Source organism: Zonotrichia leucophrys, chromosome 17 (genome assembly GCF_028769735.1).
Source record: "Zonotrichia leucophrys gambelii isolate GWCS_2022_RI chromosome 17, RI_Zleu_2.0, whole genome shotgun sequence".
Lineage (NCBI taxonomy): Eukaryota > Metazoa > Chordata > Aves > Passeriformes > Passerellidae > Zonotrichia > Zonotrichia leucophrys.
In genome coordinates, this window is record NC_088186.1 from 416,077 (window position 1) to 427,500 (window position 11,424).

Here is an 11,424-nt window from a genome sequence, read left to right on the forward strand (position 1 = left end):
GTGGGCTGGTCTCCATCTAGCAATGACAGGAAAACCAAAGCTCAATCCCTTCTCTTCCAAAAAGAGAACAAATTTCATCCCCAAGCCAGGCTGGTTGAAGCAGCTCTGTTGTTTTAAACAGCAAGAAATCTGCTCCTAATGGCTTTAGAGGGAGGTTCCCCATCCACTATGGGTGTTAGGACATGCTGGGGGTTCCCCTTGAGTCCTCAGTCCCATCACACGCCCGTCAGCCAGGCTGATTTCAAGGAGCAGCACAGATGTCTCTGGCGCTGGATGCAGAACCGCACTGGCTGCAGGGAGCCCCAACACCAGGAACACAGAGGAAGCACAGGGTGGGCTGGCACAAAGCAGAGAGGCCTTGAGGAGGCCCGAGCATCTTCCAGAAGAGACACATCACCGAGAACGTCACGGGAGGGAGATATGCAAAAAGGACAGAAGCGGGTAAGACCAACTAATTTCGGAGGGATGCTGCTGCAGGAAGCAGGAGGAGAGGACAAGAAAGGGGCTGAAACAACCGAGGTGAAGGATGGGGAAAGGTGCCACTGCCTCAGCGCGTGGCCTCCTGCAGAGGCAGCCAGTTAAAGCAAGTCTTCTCTGGCTTTCAGGCAGGAATGCCCCAGGAAACCGCCCCCCAGGCACCCCAAGACAAAGGGCAGTGCTTTGTGGAAACAAGCATCGCTGCTGCACAGCCAGACAAGCCGTGAACCAGAGCTGCCTAATTCAATTCCCTCCTCAGAGCAATCAAACCCCAGCATTTCTAGGCCATTCAGATGGCTGGTTACTTACTGCTTCTAGAAAAGGCAGAGGTGAGTACTGGTGCCAGTGGAATTGGGTTTACACTTCACAATGCCCAGTCTGAACAAACATCGTGCTGCAGGCAATAAAAAAGAGCAAGTCTGGGCCCTAAGTAAATAATAATAATGTTACATGAACAGCCAGACTACTTGAGGAGTCCAAAACAGGCGCTAGTCACCAGCAGTGGTGCAAATACTATTGCTGAAGAACCAAACAGGAGAGAGCTCTGCTTTAGCACCAGCGTGCTGGACACGCATCCAGCACACAGAGCAAAGCAAACCCTCTTCACTCCCAAAGCAGCTCAAACCTTCGAGCATGATGCAGCCTGAGCCCCAGGGGCTCCCCCTCCTCTCCCAGCAGGCTCCCTGTCCTCAGGGTGGGCGAGGAGCACAGGACCCTGCTGCAGGAATGCTGGGGGCACTGGCACAGCCATGGCAGGCCCTGTGCCACCGCACAGCTCATCCAGAGACCTCGCAAATCACACTGAACCTCAAACACACAGCGTGTAAGAAACATAATGTGAATTTAACAAAGAGCTTACAATCTGCTCTTCACGAATGTTTTCTGAAACTTCAAGTCACTCAATAGTCTGGTGACTTCTTACTACACATTGGGAGGAGCTGGGAGGTAATGAATGCTGACGTAAGCTTCTCTTGGGCCATTTTGCACTGCAATCCAGGTAAGTGATGATATTCCCCAGCGTGTTAGGAGCACCACACGGCAGGCTCCCACCCAGCTGCAGCGGCACTGCAGGGAAGCAGCTCTGCTCACACTGCAGTACCCCCAAACACAGCCTGACCAAGCGCGTGCTGCTGAGCGCTGCCCGGCCGTGTCCCCCCGTGCTGGGGCCTGGGCAGGGAGGCGCAGCTGCCCCAGCCAGCAGGGGCCCGAGCAGCTGCCAGCTGAGCCTGGGCAAGGCTGAGCACGAGGGGCTCCCGGCACCAGCACAGGAGGGGTGGGCGCCCCGACCGCAGCGCGGTGCCTGCCTCAGCCCGCTGGCACCCTGGCCTCAGCCAGGCAAGAAGGGCACCTTTGTGGGAGCCGTTTGCAGCCCTGCTCCAGGGCAGGGGGAGGGGAAACGCCATCAATCCTCACTTTGTGCCGGCTCACACAAAGCCCCTCTATGGCGGCAGCAGAGCTGGGCGTGGGGCTGCCTGCCTGGCCATGGGGGACACCACGGGGTAACACGGCACAGCACCAGCACAGGGCCCCGAGCAGCACCTGCAGCTGCAGCAAGGGCACCAAGCTGCCCCTGCCCACAAAGCCCAGCACCTTGCTGTGCCCCGTGCCTGCAGCCGACAGGGATGGCAGGCACAGCTCCTGCCCAGCAGGCAAACCCGCTGTGGCCACTGCAGCACGGCCAGGCTCTGCCCCACCAGGCCGTCACTGGGCAGAATGACTGAGGATGCATCTGGAACAGATATGGAGCAGCAGAAGTCAGTTGCACACTGGGATAAATGTTTTTGTGAACTCTGCACTGGTCAGAGGGGAGTCTCTGGCTGGGCAATCACACAGATCATTAGTTACACTGCACTTTTCCGTGAGAGCATCAAGAAGGTTTGGTTTCTCTTCTATCGAACCTTCTAATTTAAAAATGGAAAAATAAACAGTCAAAGAGGAGATTAAATTAAGGAGCAGGATTCTATAAATACCTCTGTTATGCAGCTTGTTACTTCAATTCTCTTTAGCGATGTGAGTTTGACCAGCATGCCCAGCTACCACCACAGCGAGCACTCAGCCCAGGATATGGCTCTCAGCATCCTGCAGTAAGCTGCCTGTGCCCACCCGCTCACTGCAGGGCTATTCCGGGACCAGGCCAAAACAATGACAAGAACATTTTTCCCGTTAGCTGGGAGCATGCTCCCTGGAAGTTTTCTCAGCTGTGGGGCCACATCCTGTCCCCAGCACAGCCCAGCAGCCAAAGGAAGCCGGATGTGAGCTCTGGGGCAGAAAAAGCTTCAGAACACTGTGGGGCTGCCCAGACAAAGCCAGTGGGGAAAGAAAGTGTCTCTAAGGAGAAAGTCCCTGTGCATCCTGGCAGCACCAGCCCCAAGCAGCACGCAGCAGAGAGGGTGGGATGGCTGCAGGACAAGATGGACAGGATGCACTCTTGGACAAGCAGCCACCATGCTGCTGGCTCTACCCCGAATGCTTCCCAGCCCTCGAACCAGATGTGCCTCAAGGCAGGAGGCACAGTGCCCCTGGGATCCTGATGCCCAGCTGTAGCAGAGGCCTTCTGGGACTCCACTGGCTTCTGGCACAGCCTTCTTCCCACAACCCATGCCCACAGTCACACGCACCTCCCTGTCTGCCAGCACGGCCAAGTTTGGCTGTTTATAGCCTTTTTGCTTGTTCTCTCCCATTTCCTTGTTATGTCATCCGCCTTTATTAGTTTATCCTAGGCATACTTTTCTGCTGGCTCCACTGACGTGACTGACCACACAGACTGCTGGGCTCTGGCTGGGACACATATACAGCAGAAGAACCCGCTTTCAGAAATGAATGTGTTATTGTGAGTTTCTAGACCATTTTCTGCGCTCAGTGTTCCTTTTCAACAAGTTCAGCAAGTTCAAGAGCTGGTGGGTACATGACCAGATCAGGCCTTTCGATGTGTTTGCTACAGAAACATCATGCTGCCAACAAAGCGGGTCAAGCTCTGGAGTTAAATAGCCAGGGACTTAGATGGAGAATGGTGTTATTGTTTCTTCCTCCAACTACAAGCCCTGCACTTTGACACCGGCTTGCTCTTCCCACAGGCAGAAAAGTATGAGCTAAGGCAAAACTGGAAAAAAAAACAGCTACCTCACTGCATCCCTGCAGTCTGTGGGAAATGGTCCCACAAACCAAGCAGCCTTCTCTCAAAGGCTGTCCTCCATCCCTGCAGGAAGGCACGGCTGCCACAGCTCACCCACACCGCACACAGCCCCAGCCAGCCTTCTATTTCTGCTCATGGAACATGGTGTCGTCTCCATCGGAAAAACAGGAACACAGCATCGTATCCATCGGAAAAACAGGAACCCGCAGTGGCCATCAGCAGCGGGCCCTGGAGGCCACCATCACAAACAGGAAGGATTTCAGTTTCACATTTCACTGCCATCGAAGGCATGCCTGGAATCACCTCTGCACACAGGCTCCCTTAGGAGACAGTTGCCCTGCACCAGCTGCAAAATCTACACTTTGTGACTGAATGGGATGGAAACAGGAACTTCAGTGACAGAATGAGCAAAATCGAGACCCTGTATTGCTTCACAGCACTTCTAACTATGGACACACATTTCTGAAGTGTCCTGTTTCGAATCAAAATAGGTTTCCATACGCGGATGACCTTGCACCAGGGCAGCAAAACTGAAATGACATTCGGTTCAGTTATTTCTCTCTTGGCAGAGGTATGAACATGTCTCTGGGGGCTACTAGCACCCTTAAGCCTGGGATTCGCTTTGTCAGAGATGCACGTGGTACAAAAGTGAGATGTTGTCTGTTTCATCTCACACATGCAGAAGTCAAGTTATGCCTTCGTCTAGAAGGCGTCCATCTCAGCTAAAAATTATATATATATATTAATTATATATACACTGCCAACCTGCTGCACAACACACAGGCTCCCTTAAAGAATAGATGAGCATGTTCTCACTCAGTTAAAATAAAATACAAAATGGAGAAACCCAAGCTTTAGCCTGAGCAGCTACACACCTGCATATACCCGGCCTGTCTGGTTTGTTACTGTGACCAAGCTGAGAATGACCCAGCTCTGGGAATCTGCAGACAACACTGAAGAGTGGTGGACCTTTGAAAATAGCTCCAGAAACCTCAGAGAAAGCTTGCAAGCCTCCGTGATGCAAGGCACGAGTACTTAAGGCACAGGCAGCTCTGTGTCGCTGCTCCAGGCAGGCTGTAAGCAGTCAGCCAGTGCCACATCTCCAGCCATGCACTGAGCACAGGTAAGATACGGGCAGTCAGGTAGGCCCGTGCTACAAACGCAGCAAAAGACCACATAAAACAGAGAGGGGTTCGTTATTTGCTCTACCCGTCATCAAGAAGAAATTACAGTAAATTCCGGAGCAGGTCAAGGTCACCGGGGCTGTACCCCACGGCTGGTACCCGAGGCCGCTCCTGCAGCTAGCCCAGCCGCGGAGGAGCCGCCGGGTCTCACGGAGGCCCCAGGGCGCTCCAGCCCCGGCCCAGGCGCGAGGTCCCCGCGACAGCCGGCCCCGACAGCCGGCCCCGAGAGCCCCCGGCAGGCCCCGGCCCGGGGCTCAGCCCGCCCGCCCCGCCCGGCGCCGCGGCCGTGCGAGCGCCCCCGCCTCCTCCCGCCGGGCCGGGCTGGCTCCGCCGGGCCGATCCGCAGGGACCGCGGGGCCCGGCCCGGCCGCGGCGGCCGCGGGGACACTTAACTGTTGCCCGTGCGGCGGGCGGCGGGTCGCGGCTCCCCCGGCGCAGGCAGAAGCAGCTCCTCATCGCCCGGCGGAGCCGGCGCGGCGCGGCCCGGCGGGAGGAGCGGCGGCGGGGGAGCGGCCTGCGGGCCCGGGCGGAGCGGCGCGGGGCGGGGAGCGGAGCGGAGCGGACGCCGGGCAGGCCCAGGCCCGGGCTCGGGCTCCGCCGCCGCCGCTCCGCGCCCACCGCGGCCGGACCGCGGCGCGCAGGGCCCGGATCCCGCCCCGCCCGGCCCGGCCCCCGCGCCGCCCCGCGCCCCCCGCCCGAGCCCCGCGGCCCGGCCCGGCCCGGCCCGTCCCTCGGGACACTCACCGCGGCTGCCGCGCTGCTGCCGCCGCCGCTCCGCCCGGCCCGGCCCCGCCCGGGCACCGGGCTCGGCCCCGGCACGGCCCCGCGGGGCCCGGGGCCACACCTCGCCAGAACGCCGCTTCCTCGGGAGCAGGGCAGTGCCCGGCGTGCTCCGGACAGCCTCCCTGACCCGACCCCTACCTCGGGAACGGGGCACTGCCCGGCGTGCTCCGAGCAGCCTTCCCGACCCGAGCAGACCGGAGGTGCCAGGTGGAAATGGCTGAATAGTTGTGATTTGGACAGTGTAACCTCCTTGTTCCTTCTGAAACGGGCTGCATCCAGGAGATGGCCAGCAGCTGCCGTGGGCTGAGGAAGGGAAAATGGTGTCAAAGAAGCTGGTTATCTTCTCAAGAAGTCCCCGGGGTTGGGAGGAATGAGCGGTTTCAGCACCTACCTTCAATTCATTAAGATATTTGATGCTGTCTCACCGTGGCCTGGAAAGCAAAGATATGGTCCAAAGTAGTCAGGGTTTGCCCGGCCGGCTGGGTGTCCAGCCTTCGGGTCCGCTCACAGCACAGAAAACATCCTGAACAGGGGGTCTGCAAAGGTCTGCGTCTGCTCAACCTTCACACGTGCCAGGGTTGAAACTGACAGCACACTCATTGAGCTAGCAGATGATGTGAATTGCAGCATGTCGTGGCACAGCAGCATGGTCCATAGCCATCGCTACGTGAACCAGTCCTGCAGCTGTCCTGCAGTGCCTTTTGAGCACCTTACCTGGGGCAAGGTCAGCAACAATCGTCTGCAGAGCAGCACGATGGGTGTGGGGGCTGACATCAGCGGCCTCCGGTGCAAGACAAAGAGTAGGAGCTGATAATCTAAGGCAAAAGAAAAAATCCTGAGCGAAGAACAAAATAAGGGAGGAAAGGAAACACGTTAATGTGTATGTGAATTTAAAAGAAGGGCAAAACCCTGTTCCCCTTTGTGAGAAGCTGAGAAGTGATATGTGTGAAGTGCAGCAAGAGATTCTGTAAAGATAACAGAATACAATACAATACCACAGAGTTAAGAACAGCTTGGAGAATTTTTGTTAATGGTCAAGTCGAAAGGCATCCCGAAAGCTCTTATCAGACACTATTCAGTCATTCCCTCGGAGCAGATGGTCTCCCCCGTCCTTTGTAGAGCTGGTTTACTCTATTTCCCATGACGCCAGAGTTTTCTTTGTGTGGGGAACCTGTCTTTGTGAGAGAAGAGGAGAAGGATCCTTTTTTTTCTCTCCTCCATTGTCCTTTTGCTTGGTTTGGCCATCTTTTGGGGAGTTCTGTCCAGCCTGTTCTTTTCTGACCTAGATAATGGTTTGTGCCTCCATCCTGTTTGGGCCGTCGCTAGGTTGCTTTGGCCGGTGTGAGCCGAGCCGGGCAGGAGCGGCTGATCCAGCAGCCCTTGTCTCTGCTCCGTGGGTTGGCTTTGCCCCTGTCTGGCTCTCTCTGAGGTGGGCAGGAGCTCGGCTGCCCAGGCTGTCACAAACTTCCCAGCCCTGGCTGGGCTGTAGGTGCTGCGGTGCCTGCAGGGCCGAGGAGCAGGGCAGCTCTGGCTCTGAGCCTCAGGCCTGCTTCAGCTCCTTGCTCTTCATCCTGCTGTGGTCAGACTTCCTACCAAGCAAAACACTGTGAGCTGTGATTAGCCAGTGTTTGAGAGGTTTGTCTGGAAGGCAACGTACGCATTAGTGGTTTTGTGTTCCTGTCCATAAAGCAAACAACAGAAACTGGAGTCCTGCTTCACCCTGGACACAGCCCTGGGCTGGGACCAAGCCTTCCTCCTGTCCTGCCTGCTGCTTCTGTCCAGTAAAGCATTTTAGACTGGTGCTTGCTGAACCATGGCAATAGGTGTTTCGAATGGTGACTCCATTCCCTCCCTGTTTGACCAAGGCTCTCTGGCTCTTACTGATACAGCCCTGATGGCTGTTAGTGGCTCCTGCAACCAAAGATTAAAATATATATTTTTTTTTTGAGCGATAAGGAATACAATGCATTTTTTTGATTTGGAGAGTAATTTAGAGAGAAGAAAAGATGATGCCTGGTGGAAATGAGAAATATATGTCCCATACATAATATATGCCCCAAATGTCCTATTACAAATACAAGAAGATTTCCTGAACTGGAGAAGTTGTTACACATTACAGTGTGCTAATGCTCCCCCGTGGAGATGCTGATACTGAGAGAGTCTTTAGTGTAATAATATTAAAAATCCGAGAGTTTCAATAAGATCCTCCCTGCTACCATGGTGGTAGGAAATGAATTGATTCCAAAGGAAGACTCTAATTGCTGCTTAGTATGCACAAAATATTCAAAGATTCACTGCAAGCGTATATCCCAATGTGTCTGTGGCATGATCTGCAATAACATGTTTTCCAGAGAGAGTCACTTCCAGCAGGGTTTGGCTGCACACAGCCCCGGGCAGTGCTGGCACCTCTGCCCGCGGGCACCTCTGAACCTGGGCAGGGAAAAGCCCCATTGTTCTCTTCCACGGGGCACTGCACGGGCTCTGAATCAGCAAATGCTGCGTGTTGGGTGCATGAATCATAGCTACACTGGAGTTGGTTAATCTATCTGTGTAAAGTTACTCAAAAGCATAAATATTTGCAAGTATAATGCTTTCCTATGAATATTTTACATCCATCTTTTTCAAGATCCATTTATTTACTCCTCTTTATTTCAGAACATGTCTTTTCTCACGAGTTCTGCAGTCCTGTGTGTGCTGTCCAGCTCACACCAGTGTTGTCTTTTCAGGACACCCAATAGGGGGAATTTTGGTCAGTCCTGGCGCCGGTACCGTTGCTGTGGCTGAGCAAACACGGCTTGCTTATCCCTGGGTGGATGGCTGCCAGAGCTCAGATCTTGCAGAGCACTGTTGCACAGAGTGGTGTCTGCAAGCTGGCTCTGCCAGCCGTGTGGGACGTGCTCCGTTGGTGCCACCCTGCTCGGTGTGGCTGGAAGGGTGATACTGGTGCCACTCCTCAGGGCTCAGTGCTGGCCACAGCACAGCTCTGCCCCTCACAGTGGCTTGCTGCCCGCGTTTGTGGGGTGCAGAAGGTGCCTGGGAGCCAGTCACACAGCCATTCCAGAGACTGGAATGAGCTGAGGCCAGAGATTGCTGTCACTTCTGGCTGGGTGCTGCCCAGCAGCCTGCAGCTCGCTCTGTCCATGGGGAAAGCCAGCGAGGAAGGGGCTGTGCCTGGCCGTGCAGGAGGGCAGGGCCCTGTCCTGGCATCTCCAGCCCCAGAGCACCTCGGCTGAGCAGACCATCTGCTCCTCACTCAGAAGCTGCACAAAATAGGAGACAGTGGTCGATCCCCACCACCCTCTTAACGTTTTGTAAAGATTTAAAGCATTTTATAACAGCAAAATCTGTCCGTGCCCAGACACTGCCTCTAACGAATAACAGTGCACAGGTTTCTGCACCTTCAGCTGAGAACAGACAATACACAGAGTCCTGTGGCTAGCACAAGGACACTGGCCAGTGCTTCTGCACATGCTTCTCCCAAGGGCAAGCCCTGGTCAGACCTCACCATCAAAAAGGATCCCAGTTTTTAGGGGGAAACAAGCTTTAAAGGATCCTACATCTGCATCTCCTGCCTGTAAGCTAAAGTTCTTTAAAATCCTTTGTGTTGTAGGAATTAATCTCTCCATAGCCACATTTAGCATAGTAGTGCAATAGTGCTGCACATTCCATGTTTTCCATGCTTGTCTTTGGAGGAAAATCAGCCCGGAGTTTCATTTCATGCTGGAGTTGCTGCAGGTCACAGCTCAGCTGCTGCCTGGTTTTAAGGTTTTTTAAAGGTAGGCTTAACCTGCTGCCTCTAATTTGGTGCACCAAAATATCTCTCTGCAGTCAGAACTTCCCTTCCATATTTCTAGTTTACAGCTTGATTATTCTAAAAAAAGTGAGGAGGTCCTAATCTCCTTTAACTCAGACACCCACTCTGAAACAGATGAAGCAATTTTGAAAAAGCAGTTTCTTGATTCATTTCCCATTAACTTTCCTATCCCATGGTTGTTATTAAGCACTAGATTAGTTGTCACAAATGTATTTCAGTTATGATGTACAGGACACCAATGTGCAGCAATCCTACCAGAGATAACTGATTTGTGTAGCACCCAGTGGTGGCTTTGGCCAGGACAGAGATTCAGCCCCTAAAGAGGTTCAGGGCATCCCTCACCTGGAGGGATGGTCCAGGAGGAGAGACTGTCACCAGCTGCCCCACAACAAGGGAAGCAGGGCCCAAAGCATCCCGTGGGCTGCCAGGGTCACAGGGAGCCTCTGGCCCGGGTGCACAGGCACTGCACTGTTCAGGGCTACAGGGATGCAGTCTGGCCTCGTGAGTCCTGTTTCCAGGCCCCTGTTTGTTCTGTGGGACACCCTGGGACCAAAGCACAACTGCTGTTCCACCAAATGGAGGGCAGAGAGAACACTGTGCAGCTAATTACCAAGGAGAGCCACGCATCCAGATCCTCAGATTATGAGTAATGGCCACAGCACGATGGAAACCTTTGCTTGAACAATTTTGAATGATGAACACATTTGAGGAAATAATGTTTTCTTTGCAGGCCTCCTCTGCTGAAATGCTGCTGCCTGCTTTGCTTTGTCCCTCGGTGGGTGCTGCCCCCACCGTGCCCAGCCACCCGTGCTTCCTGCCTGTCCATGGCCTGCCCATGGTACGTGCAGGGGAGCCCTGGACAGAACCCTGCAGAGCTGCTGACCCACGGGCAGGCTGGCAGCAGACAGCATTCCAGCGCTGGGTGTTGCACAAAGGAATCCAGGGACTCGGTTAATAGGTGACCATTTGGCTGTGGTCCTGGGGAGTTTGTCACAGGTCAGCTGCCTCTGTAAGATTTTGTTTGGTGCAGCCCCTTCTCCATTTAGCTGTGCAGGACCTCAGCTCTGGTTTTCCAGCTCCCGAAAGCAGGGCCACAGGCAGCACCCCTTGTTCCTCTTAAACAGAAAGAAAGAATTCACACTGGTTAAACTGCAGCAGCCAGGGATTTTGCACCCCTATCTAGCCCCAGCTGTCCCCCTGTGCAGCAGCACCAGGGAATGCCAGGGGCCCCATCCCCTCCTTCAAGAGCACACTGGCTCCCTCCATGGCAATTCCCAGGCCAGCTGGCATCTTCAGACACTGCTGTTTGGCTCCTTGGCTACTGCAGCTTGTGCACATTAGCACCCCAGCAAGCTTCCCATCCACCTGACAGGACCTGGTGTGGATAACGATGCCAAAGTCGGTCATAACTGAACAATTACTGTATCACTGGGAGACCAGAAAAACTGCAATCCCAGCATCCTTAAGGAAGGGTCCTCAGGAGCAGCAAGATGTTCCCCATTCTCACCTGGCTGTCCCCAGACAGAAGGCCACTGACCCAAGGGCATCACAGCACCCTTGGGCAAGGGCAGAAACCAGCCCGATCAATCCTGCAGCTGAAAAATACAATTTCTTCTGGCAAGAGATGGGGGTACGAGCTCACAAATGGGGTCTTCATGGGAAAACCTAAATCCACCACAGCCAACTGTTCACGCAGAAGCCCCAGCTGCTGAGCAGCTCTGAGTGTGAGGTTGGCACAGCCATTAGGACAGGCATTGCCTTCAGTTCTGGCTGGAGCATCCCAGAAACTCTGCATGTGCCACAGGTGTGACGATGTGCCCGTGCTCAGCAGGACAGAGGCCATGGCTGTGGCAGTTCACTGAAGGAGAAATGCCTTGTCCCATCCAGCCCCACCTATTGCTCTCCTCATCTCCTCAGTGACAGTAAACACCATCCATATCACAAAGCTCCGTGGGCTTGCCTCCTGCTTGGTGCTTTTCAGGCAGAGGCCAGCAGCAAGAGATCAAAGCTGTTTTTCTGTTGCTTCGGAGCCG

At 54.7% G+C, this 11,424-nt stretch overlaps 1 protein-coding gene across 5 annotated transcripts in view; it reads right to left on the reverse strand.

Moving 5' to 3' along the window:
- The window catches only part of MVB12B (multivesicular body subunit 12B), a 54,776-nt gene extending 49,096 nt beyond the window's left edge, over positions 1 to 5,680 (reverse strand). The window contains exons 1-2 of one of the 5 annotated variants that reach the window (XM_064727413.1): positions 5,539 to 5,557; positions 787 to 871 (exon numbers count right to left, since the gene is read on the reverse strand). Coding sequence is in view for 1 of the 5 variants with exons in the window: in XM_064727410.1 (XP_064583480.1) it covers positions 5,188 to 5,250 (63 nt within the window). In the remaining 4 variants the exon portion in view is untranslated. Of the gene's footprint in view, positions 1 to 786; positions 904 to 5,187; positions 5,379 to 5,538 lie in introns of those variants that run through there. The other 4 variants (XM_064727411.1, XM_064727412.1, XM_064727414.1 and 1 more) reach the window with 4 other exon arrangements.
- Positions 5,681 to 11,424: the final 5,744 nt, after the last annotated feature.